The sequence below is a fragment of the Neopsephotus bourkii genome, unplaced genomic scaffold (assembly GCF_033783945.1).
Source record: "Neopsephotus bourkii isolate Nb327-2 ecotype Australia unplaced genomic scaffold, CSIRO-AGI_Nbou_v1 NB_168, whole genome shotgun sequence".
NCBI classification, from domain to species: domain Eukaryota; kingdom Metazoa; phylum Chordata; class Aves; order Psittaciformes; family Psittacidae; genus Neopsephotus; species Neopsephotus bourkii.
This window is the reverse complement of record NW_026900684.1, coordinates 17,068,387-17,090,982: the sequence shown is the minus strand read 5'-3', so window position 1 is coordinate 17,090,982 and position 22,596 is coordinate 17,068,387. Positions and strand designations below refer to the sequence as shown.

Below are 22,596 nucleotides of genomic sequence, written 5' to 3'. Positions count from 1 at the left end.
CCAAACCTGGGTGGCTTCCGGGTGGGAAAAGCTTTCATTGCTGCTAAGCGGAGCAGACATGGGGTAGCTATCCCACTGCTGATGGAGACCAAGGTCTCCCATGGCCTCATATGCCATCTCAGTCTGGAAATGAAAATGGGTTTTGTTACCTGCTTGGCTTTATTTATAAGCCTTCAGTGAGTAAGCACTGTGTTTCCATTGTTTATGTGAGTTACTATGTGCGATCCGTAAGGAGAGAACCAAATGCAGTTCTGGGCTTGTGCAAACCTTGTGAGGTATTTGCTTTCTGTTTTCCTCAAGGTTTGCAGAACTTGTGTAACAACTGTTTTCCCCTGTAATTTAAGCATCTGAAGGTTTATTTTTTGATGAAAAGGGACAAGTGTTTAAGAAGGGCATGTGAGACAACATGTGTTAAGACTGTGCGAGCAGCACATACTGCTTCTGCTGGGCTCTGTTCTACACTTGTGTTTTATAAACGCCACAACCATCAGAGACCCACCAAGCACCGAGGCAGTTACTGAGATCCCAAACAGGCAAGGACGGCAGATGAAATCCGCTGATGCGCAGTGCTGGTAAGCTGCAAGGAATACTGAGGCAGACAAACCTCTCTGCCCGTTTCTTTTCCCAACCATATACTGGCCGCATGCTTGGCAGCACTTTTCCCAGGAACATCTGCAGGCGCAGGTCACGGGAGATACTTGAGTTTTCTTTTCCCCTCTCCCCCTCCCTTCAGCTTTCCTCTCCGTGCCTTCCCCTCCCCCTTCACGCTGAACTCTGCTTTCCATCCTTCCCTCTTTTTCCCCTGGAACAGCAGGGGAGCACCCGTGTCCGCACATCCCGCTCGGGGTAAGGGATGGCATCGATGTCAGCACACCTGATAAGGGGTGGCGGGCAGCTCCCGCTCCCACCTCAAACCACGCCCCAGCCGCACACACACAAACGCGGCCACAATCCCCGAGGCCCCCCGCTGCCCCCTCGGGTCCGGGAACCCGCGCCCGGTCCCCCACCACGTGCTCGGCGCTGCCGCCACCGGGGGGCGTGGCCAGGGAGGGGCGGAGGGGGCGTGACCGAGGCGTGTCTCGGGGGCGCGCAGCCGCGCGGCGTGTCGGTGGGCGTGGCGGCGTGGTTCACGCGGCCCTGCCCCGCGCCACCGCCCCCGCCCAGCCGCAGCACGGCGCGGCACGGCATGGCGGGGCTTCGCTACCCGCAGCAGAGCGGCTATTGCCGCGCGGCCGCCGCCATGAACCTCCTGCTCGGCGTCTTCCACGTCCTCCTGCCCTGCTTCCGACCCGGTGAGGCGCAGGGGCAAGGTGAGCGCACCGGAGGGAGGGAGCGGGGGGCGCCGCCGCAGCTGCCCGCCTCGGGTGTGCGAGAGCGGCCGCCGCCCCCACCGCCGTCCCTCGGGCGGCTGCCGCGGTGGCAGCCCGGGGGCACAAAGGGAGACGGGACGCGGCTCGCAGCCTCCCCCCACACCCTTCCTCCCGTCCCGGTGTCAGCCGGGCCCCGCGTCGCTGCCTGCGGGCTCCGGCCTCCCGGCCCCCTGCGAGCGCGGCCGGCCCACCCGCGGTTTCTCTCTCTGCCCCTGCAGCCATCGAGCCTATCCCCGGCGTGGTGGAGCTGTGGCAGGCCGAGGAGGGGGAGCTCCTGCTGCCCGCACAGGTGAGGGGGCACTTGGGGGGGGCGGCCGTGGTTGGGGCCGGGGTGGAGGGTGTGAAGTGGGGGCGAGACCCGGGGGGTCAGGAGCCACTGCGGGGCCCCGGGGTGAGGGGGGGAGTGTGTGGGGCCATGGAGCGGGTGTGGGGCCGCGGCGGGGGGCGATCGGGGGCGGCCTCGGCTGCTGTCACACGCCGCAGCCCCGTCGCCGCCGCGGCTTCCCCCTCCCCGCGCCTTGCCGTTACCGGGATGAGAATGACGGTGGGGTTCTGAGGCTTTATTCCTCCCTTTTCCCCAGTGTTCTTCCCTTTCCTCCCCCCGTTTTCTCTGTCTGCCTCCTTTATTTAACGAATGCACGGTAAATACTGGATGTTCGTATAAAGAATACCGGGTATTTTGTATATCAAACCTGCTCAGGTGAAGCCATTTTTTCCCCTCCCTCCCCACCCCCCAAAATGACACATCATTTCTGATGCTGGCCCTCTCCTGTCCTAGCTCAGTTCTGTTTTATTTAGCTGCTGCTGTTGAGAGCTAATGAGATCTATTAAATTCTGTGCTGGTAAGAGGAGCCGAGATGGTAAAAGGCAGGGGTGGGCTGGTGAGTGAGAAGGGGTGCTGTGCGGGATGGAGGCGGTGGTCTGGAGTTGTTGGCATTTGAGGCAGTCATTTAACTTGCACTCATGGACTCTGCCATATGTTGAGCTGTGCCTTCCTAGACTTCAAGGCACCAGGCTCGTAAATGGGAAGAAGCAGTCCTTGGGGACATCATCTTATGTGAGGGAGGGAAAAGAGGGTAATTTGTTTCTCTTAAGCCATTATATCATTCTCTATTTAGTGCTCAGCCGCTGATACCTATTAACATAGGGGAAAAAGAGCGGAAGTGTTATTTCTTTCCTCAGCTAGCTAATGATTGATGCTGCTTACCAGGGCCCAGCATTTTGTATTGTGGTGTTATGAAAGTGTCACCTACTATATCTGCAAATTATTATATATATATACATGTGTATATATATGTGTGTATATATATATATGTTACACTGTTCAGAATTTGCCTGGTGCCGATACAGTAGTAGCTAAGGGAAGGTGCAGTCTGTGCCCAGGGATGCTGAAAGAATTCGACCTTTTGCTTGTGCATTCTTTACCTTGAAGACATTAAGACGCATTAGATTTAGAAGCATGTAATGCAGTCCTTTATAGTCACTTCTCATAGCGAAGCTGCAACTGACTGATGATGACGTGATGTTTACTTCCTGAGGAGATTAGGTCCACTTGGAAAACACTTTGTTCTTGAGCATCCTCATAAAAATGAGCTGTGGTGTGGCTGAAGGAAAACCAGGCACGAATGGCCCATGAACTTGGCGTGATTGAGCGTATGGTCCTGCCGAGTCCTTACAGCCATGAAAGGCAAAGCTGAGGCTGCTGCTCTGCTCCTCTGTCATTTCTGTAGATGCTGTGGTTGGTATGCAGGAAAGAGAGCAGGTCTTCTGGTTTCAGCTGTGACAGAGTGAGGGGTGAAAATCGCTATAGGCTCATTGAAATACAAGGTGAAGCCAGATGAACCATTTCCTGAGCACTGGTGGTGCATCAGCTGTTTTGCATGCCTTCCCCCTCCTAGTATGGGGACCACAGCAGCATCTGATGCATCCGTGACTGCTCAAGCTGAAGCAGAAGGGCCTGGGTTCCTCAAACACAGTTTTAAGACCAAAGCTTGGTTCCAGGCCCAAGCCTGATGCCCACATTCCTGTTCCCTTGTGGGCTTGGTGTCTGTGGCTGAATTTGAAGCTGCCTTTTCTAGTTGTCAGGGAGAACTACAGGAGACCTCTCTCAGCCTGTGCAGATAGGGCAAGGGACCCTTCAACACCCCTTCCACGGAGTGTTTCTATGGCATTGCTCTGATTGCTGGTTGTGGCTCTTCCCTGAGTGCCCAAGGAGTCGAGGGTTGCCCACTCTGCCACAATCCCCTCTGGTGTCTGTGAGGTCCTGAAGGCAGTTCAGCATCGTCACCCTCCCAGGTGACTATTCTGAGTTGGTGAGGGGCATCAGCAGAGATGCTGGAGATCTGGAAAATCACTTCATCCATTAACATCTAACTGCCCTTTCTTTTTTAGAGGGGTACTTAAGCTGCAAGAAGTTTATTGTTTATCTGTCTCCACTAAAGAAAAATGGTCTGCCTTACTTCTACAAGGAGGTTGTCCATATTCTCTTCCTTGCAAAACCCGACTTTCTCTCTTAAACTCTCACGGGTTGCCTATTGTTTGTGTACCATAGCAGTGGCGATGTGATGGTGAGGGTCTAGTAAGAGCAAGAGCTTCCTTGCTTTTGAGTGGATAATAAATATTGTTTGATAGGGAATATCTGAAGGTTGCTTCATTCATGTATCTAAAGATGGGTCTCGGGGAAGACTTTGGGAATGGGAAGTGCCGTGGTTTCTCGATCTGGTTCTTCCTGTTCCCTTTTGGAGGAGGGCAGGAGGGAGTGTGGCACAGGAGGGTGAGGACTTTGCATATAGGAATGAAAAATCTAGAGAGGGAACTGTGCATGCTTCTCTCCCAAAGCGTCTCCCTCTCTCCAGTGTGTTGCAGGCTCCAGGCAGGGATTGTGCCCTGTCTGCCCAGCTGTTTTACCCATTTCTGGTGGGCTACCAGTGTTGTCTGATGGATGTTTTCCCTTTCTGTCATGACTTTGCACTATTATCTTATTTTCCGTGCATCATCAGCTGCCTGTGACAGAGCAGTTTTGAGCATTCCTTGCTGCCTGCAGAATTTGAGGGTGAAAGCTGGACGGGTTGGTAGCCCATTCAGCCGTCAGGTTGCTGGCGCGTGCTTTTGTTCCAAGAGCACGTACCGAATAAAGACATCGTGTTAGGAGGCGAGGGAGGGGGAAGCAAAGCATTTTAATATCTGTAGTTGCTTTCTAGGCCTCTCACAGCATTGCTTTGTCTACGTGAACTGCATGAATTTGCATGCTGGAGTGCAGCCGCCCAGGGCCCCCGCGCCTCCACCCCGGTTGGTCGTTCTACCTTCTGTTTCCTCTTGCTTCCCTTTCATTGTTTGTGCTTCTTGCGTGCCCCCTCCCAGCTTCCCTCTCACACGTGTTTGTGCTTTTCTTTTTTCTTACCCCTTTATGCTTGTGATCCTTTGAGTTTGGCTTCCTCTGAAGCCTGCAGAGCTGCTTGGGGATGGCTCACCTACTGCTCTTGCTCCACAGCCGAGCCCAAAGGGTGTGCGTGGGCTTGCGTGTTGGAGCTGAGGAGCAGCTGCCTGTATTTAGCATGCTGACAGTCTTCCATTGGTCTGCAGCTTCCTCCGGCATTTAAATGTTTCATCCTGGGTTCTCTTTTTGCTTTGAGACAGGCTGGGTTTCCCAGTCGGATGTGGTATCCATATTCCTTTGTGCCCAGATGCTCGTTCTCTTTGAAGGTGATGTGAAGTGCGAAGTAGGCACCTTGCTCTCCTTCACCTTGAACTCTATTTTATAGCAAATGTCCCTGTGGTGGGTGACTAGGTTTTTGATTTTGTTTTTCTTCCCATCATTTGTCCTCCCTGTGGGGAAATGTAGAGCCTTGCCTGCCCTGATGGCTGGGAGATGCTTGGAAAACCAGTGGGATTTCAACACAGAAAATCTCAAGTGTGAGAGACTTGATTAGAGCAGTTGTGGTTTTTATTCAGACTCCTTATGATTTTGTGGTTTTGCTTGTTTGTTTGTAACTTGTTAATACTTACTTAAGTAAAATGCTTGGGAAAAAAGCTCCTTTGTGTAGGACTTGACACCTAGGCCCTTCACCATTAAAGGCTGAAAAAGCTCCAAAGAGGAACAGCCATGGTGGAGCACTTCAGTGCAAAACTGGAAGGCAGTTAGTTATATTTTTTTTTGCTGGAGAGGAGAGGAAAGAGCTTAAAGAAAAGCACAGTAAGGGTACAGGGCCTGCTGCCTCCACTGCCACGAGGGTATGAAAGGAGAAGCACTGTGTGGGTGATTGCTATGAGCATCTGAAGGCATGGGCAGGTGGGTTGGGTACCTGCAGAGCAGGGCATGCAGCGCTTTCCTTTCAGCCTCTTCACTTTTGAGGGAGGAACTACTTTAAAATGAAATGAAGGTTAAATTGTAGGTCTTGATGTCATGATTGAAAATGATAGTAAGTCATCAAAAGCAACATAGACCAAACTCTTTGGTGTCGGTGCCATGCTTGTCTGCTGTAATGGGTTTTCTACCATTCCTGCACATTGCATGTAGGAGATGAGTGAGATGTTTCATTAGAGGAATGCCTTGTGTATGTTTTAGTTTGCTTGCAGATAGGAGATTACAGTGACAGACATTTCATTTTACTGTTTAGAGCGCTTGAATTTTGGAGGAAGAAAAAGATGCCACAATATTTGCTGTATTGTTACAGATGCTGAGCAAATACAGAGCTGCTGCCTCGGTTTTCACTTTAAAGGTTCTGCTCAGTTCTGATAGATATTGTGCTGTTTTTCTTTTCCCATGTAGTAGCAACTCATCTTCAGTTCCTGTTCTTCAGTGCAGTTCAGGGGCTAATAAGGTTAATTGTTCTGCTGGTTTCGAAAGCTGATGAAGACCTTGATCTTGCTTATGTATCTGAGATATGCAGCACTGCAGTGTGTCATTAACAGAGGCGCATCCCATCAGCTATGCACAAATTAAATGCACGGAGTCACTGACTTCAAAGCAGGGTTTGTCGGAAGGTACGCAATTTGTGTGAAAGCCCGAGACAGACTCGGGTGGGAATTGGGTTCCTTTTTGGGCTGTTAAAGGGCTCCTTCAGCCTCCCAGCTGAGCTTCTGGATGGTGCTGATAGGACTTGGGGCTGGTTGGCCCTGCAGATTATGCAGAAGCTGTCAGCCCAGGCTCTCAACACTTGTGTGACATGAGAGGGACGCTTTCAGGGGCATTCTAGCACAAAGATAAGCACCTGCCCGTATTCAGGATGAAGTTTGGAGGAAGCAGATTTTTTTTTTTTCTGTCATGGATAGGCTGCTGGGACCTGCATTTTAGCTTCAGAGGTGTTCCCTTTCTCCCATCCCCCTGTACTATTTGTCTGGTCCTATGGTAGTTTAAGAGAGCTTGCCTTGTTAAATCCTAATGTAAGTATACTTGTGGCCTGTGGCATATAGAGGAGAGAAGACATGGAACTCTGTGCATGCTTAAGAGTCGAGGGTAATTTTTCTTTCTGTAATTACTTTTTTTCTTGCACAGTTGGTCTTTTATGCTGTGGCTGCATTATAGACTGGGGAGGTTTTTGTCATTGTTGCTTGAGAAAAAGCAAAAAGGAGAAGTGGCAAGATAGCTAGTGTTAAGGGTGAGCACCATATAATGACAGAGGCACAGGTTTCTGATGCCTGGCAGATGTTAAGCCTTTTAAAGGAGGAGTTAAGCCATTTAAAATGAGGATAGCTCGTCAGCTTGTTGTGGCAGAGAAGCTGTTTCTGGAGGGTGTGGATGAGGAGTTTTCTAATTCTGCTTGGTATGTACTGAGGTTCTGAAGTTCAAAAGGAGGCTTGAGAAAATTGGCTTTATATTGTGCCCTACTTGTAGGGTCTAACAGTAAGGCTTAGCTGGGTTGTTGAAAGAGATGGCTGGGTGATCGTGAGGGGCAGGAGCTAGGACCTCTAGGGAAGCAGGTCTGTGCTGAAGGGCTGTGTGATGTTGCAGATCCTGGGCAATTACCATGGTGTCTCCAAACACTCTTTAAGGGCATGCATACAGAAAGATTGTCAACTCCTCAGATTAATTTGTCAGTGTAGTTGCAGATTAGGTTATACTATGGTGAAGGCTTTGCTGCTGCTGTTGGATGAGCTGCTTGTGGCAAAAAGATCATTGTTTAGATACATCTGGTAGCTTTCGGCAAGAGCTGTAATAATACTAGCCATATTGTCATTATTCTAGCTATAGTGTGAATCATTAATATTGTTAACCATATTTGCTGCCTTAGTATGGCTGCAATTCCCCCCCCCCCGCACAAGGCTTAAGTGCTCAGAGTCCTATCTGCCCTGTTGAGTACACGAGTAGGGCTGCCTGGTCTACTTAAGCATTCGAAGCCTGCAGAAAGATGCAAGTAGGAGCTGGAGTCAAAACTGGTGACTTGGGGCCTGTTCCGTGATGCACTTACATGGGAAATGTGTAGGAGGGGTGGTGGAAGGTGCATTCATTTAATTTTAAAACACTTTTTCCTCACTGCCCCCCATAGTTTTTCATTGCTATGGTCTGTAGCTTATGTCTTGTGAAACCAGAAGCAGTAGCTGGGAAAACTTACCAGCTGTTCCTGGCAGGATAACTGTGACCTCTTCCTGAAAAATGTTAATCTCCCTAAAGTCGTCCCTGGTTTCATCAGCGCCGGTTGGATGGCTGTAACATGCTTCATTTTGGGTTGTACCTAAAGCTTTCCTGGAGATCTTGGCTGGTTCAGAGCAGCTACCTGCTTGTTTTAAATGGTTTTCCTGTAGGGAGCTCATTGAACCAACGCTTGAGTTCATTTCTGTAGACAGCTCAAAGAGGTTAGTTGTGAACTGCAAGCTGGCATGGTGTGTTAACTGCATGTCTCAAAAATTGCTCTGGTCCAGCAACTGAGCTAAGCTGTTGTGTTTAAAGCTTCTGTGCTCTCTCGTTTATGTGCTGCTGATCACTGATGAGATCTGGGTTTGGGATCTTGCGATTCCTGTTGGAACATGGTACCTTGCCATTGCTTTTGGCATTACCACATGATCTGAATTTCAAGGCGTTCTGCATCCTATTTTCTCAGGTGCTCACTAACGAAATTTACTGATGGGGGTAAGTAATTTGAAGGTGGAGGAAATAGTCTTCCTGTACTTTGAAGACAATTGATTGGTTTAGATTGAAATTGTATGAGTGAGCAGTTTTGTATAGATGTATTTGTATAAGTGGAAGAATGAGCGTTCAATGAACACTTGGGGAAAAAATAATGGAGCAGCCATGTTAGGTCACCATTTGTCTTGGTGAAATGAGCTGAAACCTCAAATGGGATGGCCAGCACATACCTTACTCTAATCATCAAGGAATCTCTGTAGGAATTCTCGATTTCTGAGTTTGTTTTGCAAGCAAGTCACATGAGAGTCCATCTTCAGTGGAGTTAAAAATGGTACATGTGTACAGTGTACTCTGTTGCAGTTCTGAGATTCTTACATAGTATTTTCTCTGTTTGTCAGGCTGATTTGGAGGAGGATGTGGAAGAGCATCCGCAAGAGCAAAGGTAAGCAAAACTCAAATGCAAACAAAGAGTTGTGAAACTGGTTTTGTATTTTTTGCTTTAGGAGATACTGAAGTGTAATTGGGCAAACTAATAAAAATTATATTTTTTTCTGCTGCATATTAAATGGATTTTCATTCCTTGTAGCTCATTATTTTGTCAACTAATGTTGATACTAATCTCTTAGCAAAACGAACAAATAGTGCGCGTCATATGAAAGACTGGAATGTTCTCTTGCATCTCCTTATTCTAAGGTGCAGTTGCTTTTACACAAAAAAAAAAAAACACCTGTGTTTATTAATTTTGCTCTACTGTATATTTTGTAGTGAATTTATTTAAACAAGAGGACAATTTTCCATTCCAAAATTTGCGAACATAAGTAGCCTTGGAGTGGTAATTTGTACCAAAGCAGGGAGAGGGGCAAGGAAGGTTTAAAGCCAAATGCCTACTAGTGTCTTGCTGTGGAACAATAAATATTCTGCCTTTTTTCTTGAAATCAGATAAAAAATAAAGCTCTTAAGAACCACAGCCTCAACTCTGCTGTTTCTGATAATATCAGGCCTCCACTGTTTTGAAGGGTTGGGTAAATAGCATCACAGATTATTTTTTTAAATACACATTTTGTTTCCTCTGAGCGACCAGATTAAAATGCTTGGACATCTACCAGTGAAACACTTCCTTCCTTTGGTATGTGTTAATGTGGGTACAGCTTTCGGTGCCATGCCAGACAGAAAGATCATAAGACTTAAAATAAACACGTGTAACACCACTGTGCTCTGATGGCTGCATTTAGCCAGAAATGCTTTTCTCATTTATCACCATGTCCTTAGCTTGGCTTTGAGAGCCAACAGATCTGATAAGACACAAGCCTCATTGGGAGCTGGCAGAAGGCGTAAACCTGGGGGTAGGAAGTGGATGGTTATGATGAGTTTGGTCTGTCCTGAAGCACTGTAACACTTCTTTGCACGGCTTTCCTCTCCCTCTTTCTACTCCATTGGGGGCCTTCTTGTCTGAACCCAGCATCACATTAGGGCTCCTATGCCTCATCACCATGGGAATAACAAAAGTGGTATCAAAACAGGATGGGACACTTACTGATGCCTCTGACAGCTGGTGCTGATGGCTTGTTCTTTTCCTTCTCCTGTTGCAGAAAGAAGGATAAACCATTGAGAGCTGGCATTTTCCCTGATTTTCATCTGGGGACTGGAATGGGTTTTGATGTTACATTTTCACTGCATGCTCTCTTTATTGAGAAATAGTGAGAAGACAGCAGTCTCAAATGCTGTGCTTAAAGTGGTTTCTGAGATTTTTCATTAGTAGGCAGAGATGTAGCTTAGGGAAAAAATATCTACCTGCCTGTTTTTCTCTGGAAGCGAATAGAGAAACGGGCTACTATGGCAATAATAAAAATATTGTTTAAAGATAAATAGTTTATGAGACTCAGGAAATAGGAAAAAGTGGTTTGACTTTCTTCTTGTCATTCAGGTGCTTAAAGGTTTTTCTAGTAATTATTTCCAAAAGTGAACTTGTTTTGTATAAGTAAAGCTTATGAGGTTCACTTGCATGAATGGAAACATCCTTCTATTGTCATACTGAAATGCTTCAGGAAACTTGCCTAAACAGACACTAGGTTTTGCACATCTCTTAAACTGTTCTGGTTTGCTGCCATATATAGACACCAATCTGTGTGTGCTCTGTATACTGAAGGGATGTTACAGTGTAGACTTTATAAAGAAGACCTAGCAAAAGTACATTAAAAAGACTAGAATTTATTATTTCTTTTCCAGATTAACTTTCATTCCCTTAGCTTATATTACTATATGGTGAAATCATGGGGATTTCCTTTTCCTGTAGCAGCAAAACCTGAGAGCTTGCAGCATCTCCATCTCATTGTCTGCCAGCGTGCCCTAGGGAAATCAGCTTAAGCTACTGAAATTTGATTTGAAGCCCATAGAAGCAAAGCACCTTAAAGTAGCATTGTGAAAAGAAGTTTATGGAGATAGAGAAAACAGATTTTTTTTTCCCAGAGCTGAAGAAAGTGTAGTTTGGCATCTTAGGGCATAAAGGAGAAAGTCTTCTCCCAAAAACATTGTTTTATTTTGTTTTTAATTCTAGGCTAATGGGCCCCCTTGGGAGCTTGCTAACCTACTTTAAACAAAAAAAGAAGTAATGTATTAACAGTCTGTAAACTGACTTCCTGTGCATGTTCATCACAAGAGCTTCCATTTGTGGTGGGCTTCTTGGTTTGCTATTGTTTTTGTGGCAAGTGCACAAGGGGGGAGGATGTAGTCTCACTGTTTCTGCCTTAGGCTTAGCTTTAACAAATACAGAAGTTTGCATGGAGGTAAAAAGACATTGTCAAAATAGCAGTTTTTGTAAAGAGCTATTTCAGAGGTGAATGCGAAGTGGTTAATTTGGAGGGCTGTGGTTTGCAGCTGCCCTGAGTCAGAAAAAGGTAATTAGCAACTCCTAATTTCCAGCCTATTCCCTGGTTGCTTGGGTGCTACCACAGATTGCTTTCTGCTGTTTTGTCTCTCTCGATCAACCTCTGAAATAAGAAATACTGGACAGTAGGTATTTGAGTTGTTGGATGTACTGCTTCGGGCCACAGTCTTTGACAGAATTAGAGCCATGTGTATTTGGATTAACCTATTGAAAAAAGCTTAGTTTCCTTAAAAAAATGTTTCTTGTGTTTGAAAGTCAGCAGTAAACAACTGTGACTGGGGAAGTTTTATTAGAAGAAAGTCAATATCAGGTGTTGACAGAAAGGTTGGTTTGGTTTTTTTTTTTGTGGGTGCTGGCTTTTCGTGTGGTTCTTGTCTCCCACCCCCCTTCACACTGGTGACTGTTCACTTGCCGCAGCTGGTAGTAGCAAATTTTGAGGAGTTAGGTGCTTGCTTTTTATGAGGCATTTGCTAAAGCAGCAGAACAAGTCAAATGCAGAAGCTGGGCACAGATAAAGGGACAGCACTGTCAGGTGATGCGCACAAATGGTGCTATCAAAATTTTCAGCTCTCCACTGAAGAAAGTAGACACTGGACTACCCAAAGAAAAAAGTGTTTTAATACGTATGACACTATTAATCCTTGGTTTTGAGGACTTCTGGAGAAAGGCCTTTGAGAATCCAGTTTCCCAGCTGACATGTTAAATAACATTTGCACTGTACTCAGCTGCTTTACTCAAGATGAGGAGCATGCATTCTTAATATGAGATGGGCATTAATAGTCCATGAGAAAGAAAAGCCATACAATACTAAGAGTATGGTGTGCAATTGGTAAAAGGACAATTTCCAGCCCTTACCTGTGACAGTTAGGGCATATTTTGCTTTGAGTAGATAGGTATCAGCTGCTAGGAGAATGATAAATGCGATGCAGTTAGCTCAGTCAAGCATTTCTGTTGAACTTTTGCCTTTGATCACTGGGAGAGCGTTTGACCCTGTGGGTTGGAACTCCTTGGGGAAGTAGATGGTATCAGCTCCCAGTGGGTTCTTGCTAGGGTGGTAGTGCAGCCCTGGAGTGGCATCTGGTGCCTGGCACTTTGACCTCTCCTAATTACCAAGTGGGATTCATTACTCCTAATCCTGTGGTTTTTGCTGTGTCCCTGAAGGAGTGCTCCAGACACAGAAGAGAAATTGGAAGGTAAAGGTAGCAAGGGAGTAGCTTACTGGTTGCCTGAGAGACAATAAAGCAGTTAAGGTGCCTTGACTGCAAAATTAGTTGGGGGTTTAGCGGATGTGTAAGAGATGTGTTCGTAACATTTGCCTCAGGAAGAATTCAGAGTGGCTGGGGGGGTGCGCCTGCTTCAGGTGAGGTCACACCTGGCAATTTCTCACTGGCCAGAGCTTCATATCGTCTCCAGTCGAGACATAGATGAGTCTGGTGCTGTGGATGGACTGTTAAGACACTTCAGAGGGGGGCTCATCCTTCAACAAAGTCTCTGGTCTTAGTGCCATAACTCTGACAGTCCAGTTCTTTAGAAGTAATGGCAAGGGACTGGTGGTACTGGCCTGTGTACCAGATAACTAGCTTGGCTGCTGGCTAACCCAGGAAATGAAAATTGAAAAAAATTGGTTAGAATCAACTGTATTTTTTTCCTTCTGTTTTTTTTTTTACTGAAAGCTGACAATAAAAAATAAAAATTTTGTGCCAGAAAAAAAATAATCCAAATTATAAGAAAAGCAATGTTTTATGTTGCTTACTTTTTAAACATTTTTATTAAAGTCAAACTGAATATCCATTGAGGAAGTGTTTTGAAATGAAGAGCTGAAAGATAGTTTTGATAGTATCAGTGAGTGCTTGAAGTGTTTGAAGGTACCATCCTAAACTAACATTTTCAACCTAAGCTTGTATTGAGTACCACGATCATTTAGATTGTCATTAAATTTACCTCCCCATTACATGAAGACTTCCTAGAATATATGATTGATCCTGACTTGTGATAGTGAAATTTGCTTTTAAGTTGTTAATAGTTTTAATTATTTTTTTTCTTTACAAAAGAAGCAGAAATCCTTGTGTGTATTAAAAAAAAAAAGCTGCATTTTGTGTGGAAGAAGCTTTTTCGTTAACATTAATGCACTTGCGTATAGCAACACATTTCTACAGTATGCATGGAATGGGTGTTTTTATTGGGTTGCACCCAAACCTGCTTTGCTGTTGGTTAACTTTTGTTTTTACTTGATAAGTCACTGCTGTTGTATCCTACTTACACCAGATCACCAAAGGACTACTAATTTTAAGTTTTGCTGGGTGCCTAAAGAAATGAAATTTATATAATGTACTGGAGAAGTAAAGAAGGAAATGAGATGTTCACACACACACATACCTGTTATGCTTGGGTGAAAACCCCTACCGAAACACATTTGGGAACACAGAGGGTAATGTGAAGCTAGAATAAAAAAAAGCTTACAGAAGAAAATTGCTAGAAGGCAAATGAAGTTTGGGGGTCTCTTATGGATGAAGAAACAAATTGTTCTAGAAGGAACTGTCAGTGTTACTCTTCCTCCCCTTATGTATGCTTCCACCAGGAACAGGCAGGGTAGCAGGTTGCGCTATTGCTGCTTTAATCTTTTATCTCTGTTTTATATGTTGTAATTCATTCACTGATGAACTTTGCCTTGCTGAAGTTTGTATTAATGCTGTTGGGGACAGCTGTCCGCTTGTGTGTGTTGCTTCTTCCAAACTACCGTTCCTTCTACAGAATTGTGTTGCGTTGATAGGGGTTGTAAAAAAACCCTGTTTAGTTCTGTTGTTTGTGGTGGTCTTTTTTTTCCTGGGACAAGGTATGACAGCTAGCAGATGAGTCAAGCTATCCAGTTATTTATTTGTCCTTAAGTTGCTTTCAGTCACTTCTGAAATGAGAGCAGGGGCCTAGGCCAGCTGTACTGTGTTTCACACCAGATGGAGGAGCTAATGCTATGGCCTTCTAAGATCTGGAGTTAATGACAAATCATAGAATGGTTGGAAAGGACCTTAGGATCCTCTGCTTCCACCCCCCCTGCCATGGGCAGGGAAGCCTCACAGTAGCAGAGGCTGCTCAAAAGCCCCATCCAGCCTGGCCTTGAACACTGCCAGGGGTGGATCATTCACAGCTTCTTTGGGCAGCCCATTCCAGTGCCTCACCACCCTCACAATAAAGGCCTTCTCCTGTATATCTAACCGAAACTTCCCCTATTTAAACCCATTACCCCTTGTCCTGTCACTACAGTACCTAAATGGGACAGCCCTGCTGTGTCTTGCAAAGAGCTGTCCTGCTTCTGTCCTGGGCATAAGTCCTACTTGATATTAACTGAAATACTGCATGGCCAGATTGTTACTGATACCATGTTGCAGTCCCAGTTGTCAAAATCTTGCCTGCTTTCACTGAAGAAGCCCTGATGGTATGCATGCATCTCTCTTGCTGTTTTAAGCCTTGGGTTGGAAGAACCCCATGGTCAGCCTGGTGACTGATTGATCTGTACATTGGCTTGTATGCTGACCTAAAATGGACTTTGTCATCTATGGGTGACAACCTGGCTTTGAGAAATGAAAGCAATATTGGTGTGGTAATTGAGAATTGGCACTTGTACTTTCATATGGCTCACACTGCCTCAAAAAAGCCACGCAGGCTGTCTTTACCACAGTTTCTATACTGGTACAAATAGTAGCAGTGACAGTCTCCTCCCAGCTGGGGCTATGAGGTTATTGTTTGTGCAAGCATTAGTGTATGTGAAGAAGCCGTATGTGTGAATATGTGCTACTGAAGTAAACTATCTCGCATAACCTGGTTTAAATGGACAAATAAACTGCTTTATATTTTGGTGTCCTGTATCTTATTCTGTTAATTTCTTCACTTTCTTTTCAGACTTTCGGGTTGCATGGTGGTACTCGTGCCAAGGCTGCCTCTGCTCCCTTATCTACTGCAGTGCAGGAGAAGCTGCAGAGGAGCCTAGCCAAATCTGCTGCTCTGCTCACTGTTGGTGAGATAGACGAGCAGATTAGTCTCCAAAAGTGTGGGGCTGAGAGGGAGGATGTCCTGTTGGAAGTGATGCCTTATTGAATCAATAGCTGTTGAGTAGGAGAAGGGAAAAAGCATTTGCATCTGTGTGATGGATAACCTTGGAGGCTCCTCCTGTAGCCTATGCTTTGGGGCAAAGTCCACCCAGAGTGCGTGGCCTTTATGATGAGGACTGTCCTGATCTGAGCAGGTGGGACAAAAGGGCACATGTATCTTATTTACCATTCTGTGTTAGTTTCAGTACTGTCTGCAAAGCTACACAGAAGCAGAGACAGGTTTGATGGTGATGCAGGCTGTATCGTCATTCAACAAACACATGGGGATGGTCAGCTCCTGCTGCCAAGGAGCCACATGCTGCAAGTGTCCTGCGGGTCCTCTGTGTAGATGGCATGTTTCTTGTTCAACTTAACCTTCCTTGTTTCGAAAAAGGGGATGTTAGGACATGCTTGTATGCTTAGAGGAGAGCAAAAGAAGGCAAAAGCAGGTGCATGCTTGTCCTTGTTCTAATTCTTGTAAACTTAGTGTCCCCCTAACCCATGCATACTGCTTTTATAGGTAGTTCAGAATAGGAACTCTCTTCTTATGCTTCTACTTTTACATTTTAATACACTAATAATGAATTTCAAATGTGTGTTAATCTCAGGCTAATCCCTCTGATTTGTGGGCAGTGGGCCACGAAAGATTTTGCTTTATATCTGTAATTAATTATTAATATTTTTATTTCCTTAATAGCTGCTTCTTAGTTGCCCTTAAAAGAGGTTAATTTGCCATAATTTTAATATTATGCAGTTAAATGATAGATATCTGGAATAATAGACTGATGTCAGCAATCTGAAAATTGACACCCTATGTGCATTTAGCTTCGTAGTTTTTCTGTTGCTGCATATTGTCAAATAGTGACAAAATAAAAAATTAAAAGCCAAAACCAAACCAAACAAAAACACCTCCCCTCAACCCCAAACCAAACCCAAAACAACAGCTTGTTCCCTTTCAGGAATTTGCACAGTCCACTCCTGGATCAACCCAACCTTGTGTCTTATAAACTGGGTGTAAAGTTCCCTGAAATCTGTCTGATGCAGTGTGATAGAGTGTTTTAGGCAATGCTGTTACCTGCCTGTTATCTTCCTGGAGACTGAAAGGTAAAGCAAACCTGGCTTATGCTGTTTCATGTGTTTTTGTTTGACAGGGGAAGCTGCACTCCCACCCTGGCAGTGGCTTTGGGTGGATGATTTGTAGGCATGTAGGTGAAGAAGACCTTTCAGTAATTTTGGTGTTTGCCATAGTAGCGTAAGTAAAAACATTGGCAGGCAAACAAAGCAAATAGCTCATCTGTACCACTTTCAGTTCAGGCTTGTTATAAATTCAAGCCTAAGTTTAAAAAGCCCGTCTTAGTTACATTGGCTTAAACACTTTTTATCTGCTTCCTTGAGTAGCTGCTTTGGGAAAAGATTCTTGCTTTGTGGTGGTTATTGCAGAATGACCAACCTCTCCATTAGGGCAGAATAGCCTTGTCTACTTCAGGGAGAGGAAAAGTTCATCAAATATTAATTACACTTGGTCTGACAACAGTGTGTATTAACCTTCTGCAGAGTTCTGAGTACTCACTGCAAATATTTGCTTTATATTTATAGAAGAGTTTGCTTTAATCAAATAAGCTTGATTGCTTAGGAGAAACACGTGGTCACTATGAATTATTTAGGTATCTGCTTTGTCCTATCAGGGTTCCACCATTCTATATTATGTCCAGGCTGCCACCCGAGATAAGGAAGATAAGAGGGCAAAACTGGCTGTGTCAGTTTATCATCTTCTCCATCTCCTGCCCCCAGCGTGTCATGCGAATAAAGCTACTCTTTCCGTGTGTGTTTGTGTCTGGTGACTTTCAGAATGTGCAATGAAAATATAATTGACCAAGGGCAACACAGGGTATTTTTTTTTTTATGTGTGTGTACTGAGAGACCTTACATTCTGTAGAACAAACGTGGACTTTGTATAAATTTGAAACATGGGAATTCCTCGGTCAAAACCAGGCACTGTGCGTAAGTTTTCTTTTGCTCAGAGTTGTGAGGTAGAGGAGAGAGAAGGGAAAATGCTTTTCAAGAGGAGGTTGAGAAGTAGCTCTGTGGTTTTGTTTTTGGTGAAGTTTTCGTCTTCTGACAGCCACTTGTCTGCTTCAGGATACTGTTGCAGTAGCTAGTAGGCTGTAATCACTGGTTTACCATCTCATCCACCTGGATACCAGAACTCCACATATGTCAAAATTAAGAAATTTGAAGTGCAAAATAATACTTTTTGATTGATAAAAGCCAACTTCTACTTCAGAACTTCATGAAGATAAATGAAGAAGCTCTAAGGACTTGAAAGTAAAAAATAAAGGTGGTGAATCATGTTCAGTTCTGTTGAAAGCATGGGCTGTGTTGACTCTGGGTTGTGGTTTTGTCCGTCAGTTAGGAGTTTGGCTTTCTGAGCTAGGGAAAAAAAATGTTAAAATGTTTGCTCACAACAGGAAGGTCCTTAAGGAAATGTGAGAAATGCAGAAAACAACTCACTTCTTTTTTTAAGCCTAGAAATCGTTCTTCTGGGTGATAGGACGGTGATGCTTGCAGTAATGTAGCTGAGTTTGCATTATAAAAGACCTCAATTCCCTTGCAGTCCTAAGATTTGAAACTGGATTGTCCTTTGGAGACACTTGTATATCTATAGAATGATAATTTCACACGCTTCAAAATGTTAGGAAAACTTTCAGAAACCTTGAATGATATATGTGAAGAAGAAAAAGTGACCTTAAGTCAAAAGTGTTCTGACATACATTCTGTTTCTTTTGAACATATAAATTGTTATCTATTCTATCCTTTCCAGTTTATTTAAATTGCTGTTCATTGTTTTAATGCTTCTCTCCAGGACCTGGTTATTTTCTGAGAGACTGAAACATAATTCCATTGTCACATATCTCTGTACCTCTGTCTCAAAAAAGAAAAACTTAGCTCCAAATTGAATAGGCAGTCTCAGCTTTGCAAAGTAGAAAAAGAGATAAATGGCCAGTTTGTAATCATCTTAGTTTCTGCTACTGTCAACATATACATGTTGATCTCCTGCATGGGAATTTCCCAGCCTTTTAAAATGATGTGTGAATGCTTATACCTGATCTAGTGGAAGCTAATAATCTTTCTTGTTCTACTGTTCTTTGTTCTCTGTGCCCCCTGAATTCTGCCATGTTCTTACAGCCCCGTTTCCCCTACTGATTTACTGGAGGGCTTCTCCTGGTCACCTGCGCGGTAGGTATATGCTTGAAAAGCTTTTGTGACTCTGAAGAGAGAGTCCAGAATGGGATTGTTATACAGACTGTCATATTTCTGGAAGCTCTAGAGGCTGGCTTTGAGTCACTGCCAGTGCTGCCATCAACTCCTGCACAGTTATTAAAGACCTGACAGTGTTTGGCAAGCAGTGGATCCAAATGTTAGTGCTTAATGACTTTTTAAATGTGTTGGCTCACTGAAATCTTGACCTTTCCTGTGAAGGTGCTTCAACTATTTCTGTGATTTCTAGTTATCAAAATTAAGCAAAAAAAAAAAAAAAGGGCCACCTGGCATCCAGCTTCCTGCTGATGCTCTTTCCCCTGTGAGTGCTTCTGAACAGTTAGTTCCTCTATGGGCAGGACATGGGTTTGGTGGGATCAGGCAACTCTTTGCAGTCTTTTAGTGGTAGGTATTTGTTTCTTATCAGTGGGAACAGAAACAGGCTCAGCTGTCATATATCAAACTGAAATTGGGCTATATGGGTGCATGTGCTTGAGTGCCAGCTCCTGGCAGTTGGAAGACCAGTCCATGTTTATTGGAGCAGCATTTGGGAATACACTTGGAACAAAGAGGGACTTTGGAGACTTCTTGGGCTCAGAGCCAGCAGTCTCGGTGTGATGTGTTTAGCACTGGAGAGAGAAAAAACAGATGTGCGCTTGTTTGTGTGTTATTTGTGAGGAGGATCCTTTGTCTGGTTTCCAAGGTCTTGAGGTTCCTGTACATTGTGTTGCCTTTTAACTCCATGGCTGTAGTGTGCTTTGAGGAGAGGTGCAGCTTCCACAGGCCATAGAAAATGCCGCGAGGCACTCAGACCTCCTCTCCGCTCTGTGTCAGAGTGCCAGAGCAAAGTGCACCATGTCCTCAAAGCTTTTCTTGGTGGGAATATGTAAAAGCTGTTAATTGCTCATCTGTTACAGGCTGGATGTTTTATAAACAAGTGTGTTCTATGGGTACATTTCGCTCTGTCTGAAACCCATCTTCATTCATGTTGTAGTGTAGCAGTTGTCATTGCACAACAGAGCTGAATCCTTAGAGAGTTTAGGATAAAAGCAAAACTGTTTGGTTGAATTATACTGAAATATCTGACAGTACAGTAGATATATTTTCTTTAAGGGTAAATTGTTGTGATTCATAAAAAAAAATTGGTACACAATAAAAGCTGTAAGTTTAAAGTTTAATTACTTTTGTTACTGCTGCTACTGAGGCACTGCTTAGAATATGGAGATGTGCATTGCATGGAATTTCACAGTTGTAGATACTAGATGTTGTCCTGAAAGGTTTGATTGCATTTGCAGGAGTTAATGCAGAAATTACAGAGTGTAGTTGTTTGCTTCATGAAATTGAAACATGAAAAGATTTTCATTTTAGGACCAAAGTTATTAGTGGCTGTCATCACCCACAGGGCTGGGACAGTCATGGTTCAGGTGCAATCTGGGCACTGGGCACTAGCTCCTGGCTGAAGTAATGCTGTAGCAGGTCAGCTCCTGCACCATACACTAATCACAGATCCCAGGCATTTTGGAGTAGTGATGTTGTCAGTATTACTGAGTACTGCCCAGTATCAGGGTTACACACCTGTGTCTCCACCTCTGGGTGAAGAGGCACTGGGGTTTTGCTGTGCGATGTGGGAGGACGAGGGGTGATTTTTCTTTCCTCTCTCATTAAATCCCTGCTGTCTGGCCAGATACACAGCAGTGTTTGCCTTGCAACAAACTACACTGCAAAATTGCACTAAGCACTGGTTTTCCCATTTAGTACCCTCTGGGCTTATCAGACCCTTGTCCCAGCAGAGCTCTCTCTGGAGAGACTGGTACAAATCTTATGGATGCAGCAGCCCAGAACTATTACCTGACAGGGAGCCAGAGTCTGAGAGGCTGAGCATCTGAGGAGAAGGAGGTGGCAGGAAAGTGGTGGCTAAATGGGGAAAGCCAGTGATGTTGTTGAGGCCATGAGACTATTTTGCGGTGTTGTTTCCCTGTAATTACAACAGTGCGGTATCCTACATTGCCATTGTGGCATCTGTGCATTGCCCATCTGTTGCTTGAATGCACGCTAAGGATAGAGTATGGCAGTGGTCAGATTGCATCATGATAAAAATGTTTTCCAAAGGAATGGAAGAGCTGTAAGGACAGTAGCCAGCCAAAAGTTACCTGCCCTGTGACCTGAGGGTGGTTCTTGCTGTCAGGCAGGTTCCATCCCCACCATCAGTATGTGTTCTCATCTGTGGGGAAGCACTTGAGCGGTAGTGGAGGACTAATTCTGGGACAGAGCTTTAGATGTTGAAAGGCTGGTCACCTTCGGTTCTCCCTGCAGCGAGAAAGAGGTTTCACCAGAGGATGGTCAAAGGGACTTTAATTTGGCTACTTTGAATTGCTCTCAGGAGCAGGTTGTTTTTCCCAGCACTTAAAGAGGGAGGGGGAATGACAGGTTTCCTAAATTTGGAGCCCAAGGTGAGGGAGTGCTTGCATCCCCCTCAGCTTCCTGCCTCCACAGGTTCCCCTTCTCGCTGAGGGCAAGGTGGCAGGTGAAGCTGCAGTAGCTTTTTCAACCCTGCAGCATTTCTGACTTGCACAATGAACCTGGCTGCCCTCTCTGCTCGGGTTTTTGTACAGATTCAGAGGCTTGAGACGCCCAGCCTCAGTCTGTGGTGTTCAGGGGCAGTGCCTATGACTGGCAACCTGCACCTTGGGTACCGCAGGACTTTCTGCTGCAGAAGCAAAGGGCAACCCAGCAGCCCCCAGCCCTTTCTTGGGGAGCTGCTGCTTACGGCTCCCATCAGCTTTGGTGTATAGGGCTCTTCTCTTCAGCTGTGTAGTCTCTTACTGTAGCTCAGAGTAGCATGTTGGTGAAGGCAAAACCCTACCAGAACAGGATGCCTGCCATCCATGCATGGTTGGTGGGGAGAGGCTGGGCAGCTGGTGAGTCGTGGTGCCGGTGAGACATCTCACGTAACACAGTGCTGGAAACAGCTCAGGTGTGATGCTGAACCTGTCTGGGCTAGAATCTGGCACTGGAGGAAGGACAGGGTGTCATTACCAGAGAGCCCGGGGAAAGGGGGGGAAGTGTGGTAGCAAGAGAAAATGACTAAAGATTGTGAAGAGGACAAAAGGAGGGAAAAGAAGAAAAGGCACCGCTGATAAAAGTGCAAAGTGAGCAAAGATACTGCTAGGAAGGGAGAAAATGAAAGCTTGCTTTTTATAATTGATAGGCAAAACTGATAAGGGACAGCAGCAGATTGCAATCTAACCATGAAAGGAAAGACACACAATAGCAAAAGGGAAGTGAAATGAGAGAGTGACTGATTCATAACTGCTTGCACCTTGTGTAATCACCACCACCTCTTATGTGTAAAATTATTTCAGTGTAAGATGATTTTAAAGGTCTGTGCAAAATGGAATGAAGTCTCCACACTCTGTCTGAAGTGTTCAACAGTCCTGCTACACGCTTGTTTAATGTCAGTTATCGCACAGGCAGGGTACAAAGCAGTCAGCAAGTCAGGCCTCACTAGTAACCTTGGAGGTCACCTCTTGTATTTTGACTGTATACATATTTTTTTGTGCTGAAATACATTGTCCTATCGACTGAAGTTGTGGGTTGGCATTTTAAAGTTAAGGTCTCTGCCCATAAATAAGCATGCAAACAGTAGAGACCTGAACACAAGAGATGAAGGGTATGCTAACTATATACAAAGTGCATAAATCGTGCAATTTGTGTTGTTTGGGTTTTTTTAAATGAGACTGAAACAAGAAGGAGCACTGTGCTGTCCTCAGGAAGTGAGTAGCTCTGGAATTTTGTAGGATGAGTTTTGTAGTTCATTACTGTTTTGTGGATTTAACATACCGTCTTAGTTTCTGTGCCTGGCTGCTAGTCCTGTGTGCCATGTGCATCGCTGGTTTGTGTCTAAATCTTGATTCCTGGCAACAGGAGGAGGGTAGGGAG

General features: G+C 45.0%; 1 protein-coding gene across 5 annotated transcripts in view; it reads left to right on the top strand.

Annotated features, from left to right (window-relative positions):
• The first annotated feature begins 1,141 nt into the window (after nucleotides 1-1,141).
• TMEM131L (transmembrane 131 like) overlaps nucleotides 1,142-22,596 on the top strand; it is an 82,945-nt gene continuing 61,490 nt past the window's right edge. For all 5 annotated transcript variants that reach the window (XR_009728584.1, XM_061374151.1, XM_061374145.1 and 2 more), the window contains exons 1-3: nucleotides 1,142-1,310; nucleotides 1,589-1,659; nucleotides 8,832-8,875. Coding sequence is in view for 4 of the 5 variants with exons in the window: in XM_061374151.1 (XP_061230135.1) it covers nucleotides 1,187-1,310; nucleotides 1,589-1,659; nucleotides 8,832-8,875 (239 nt within the window). In the remaining variant the exon portion in view is untranslated. The remainder of the gene's footprint in view (nucleotides 1,311-1,588; nucleotides 1,660-8,831; nucleotides 8,876-22,596) is intronic.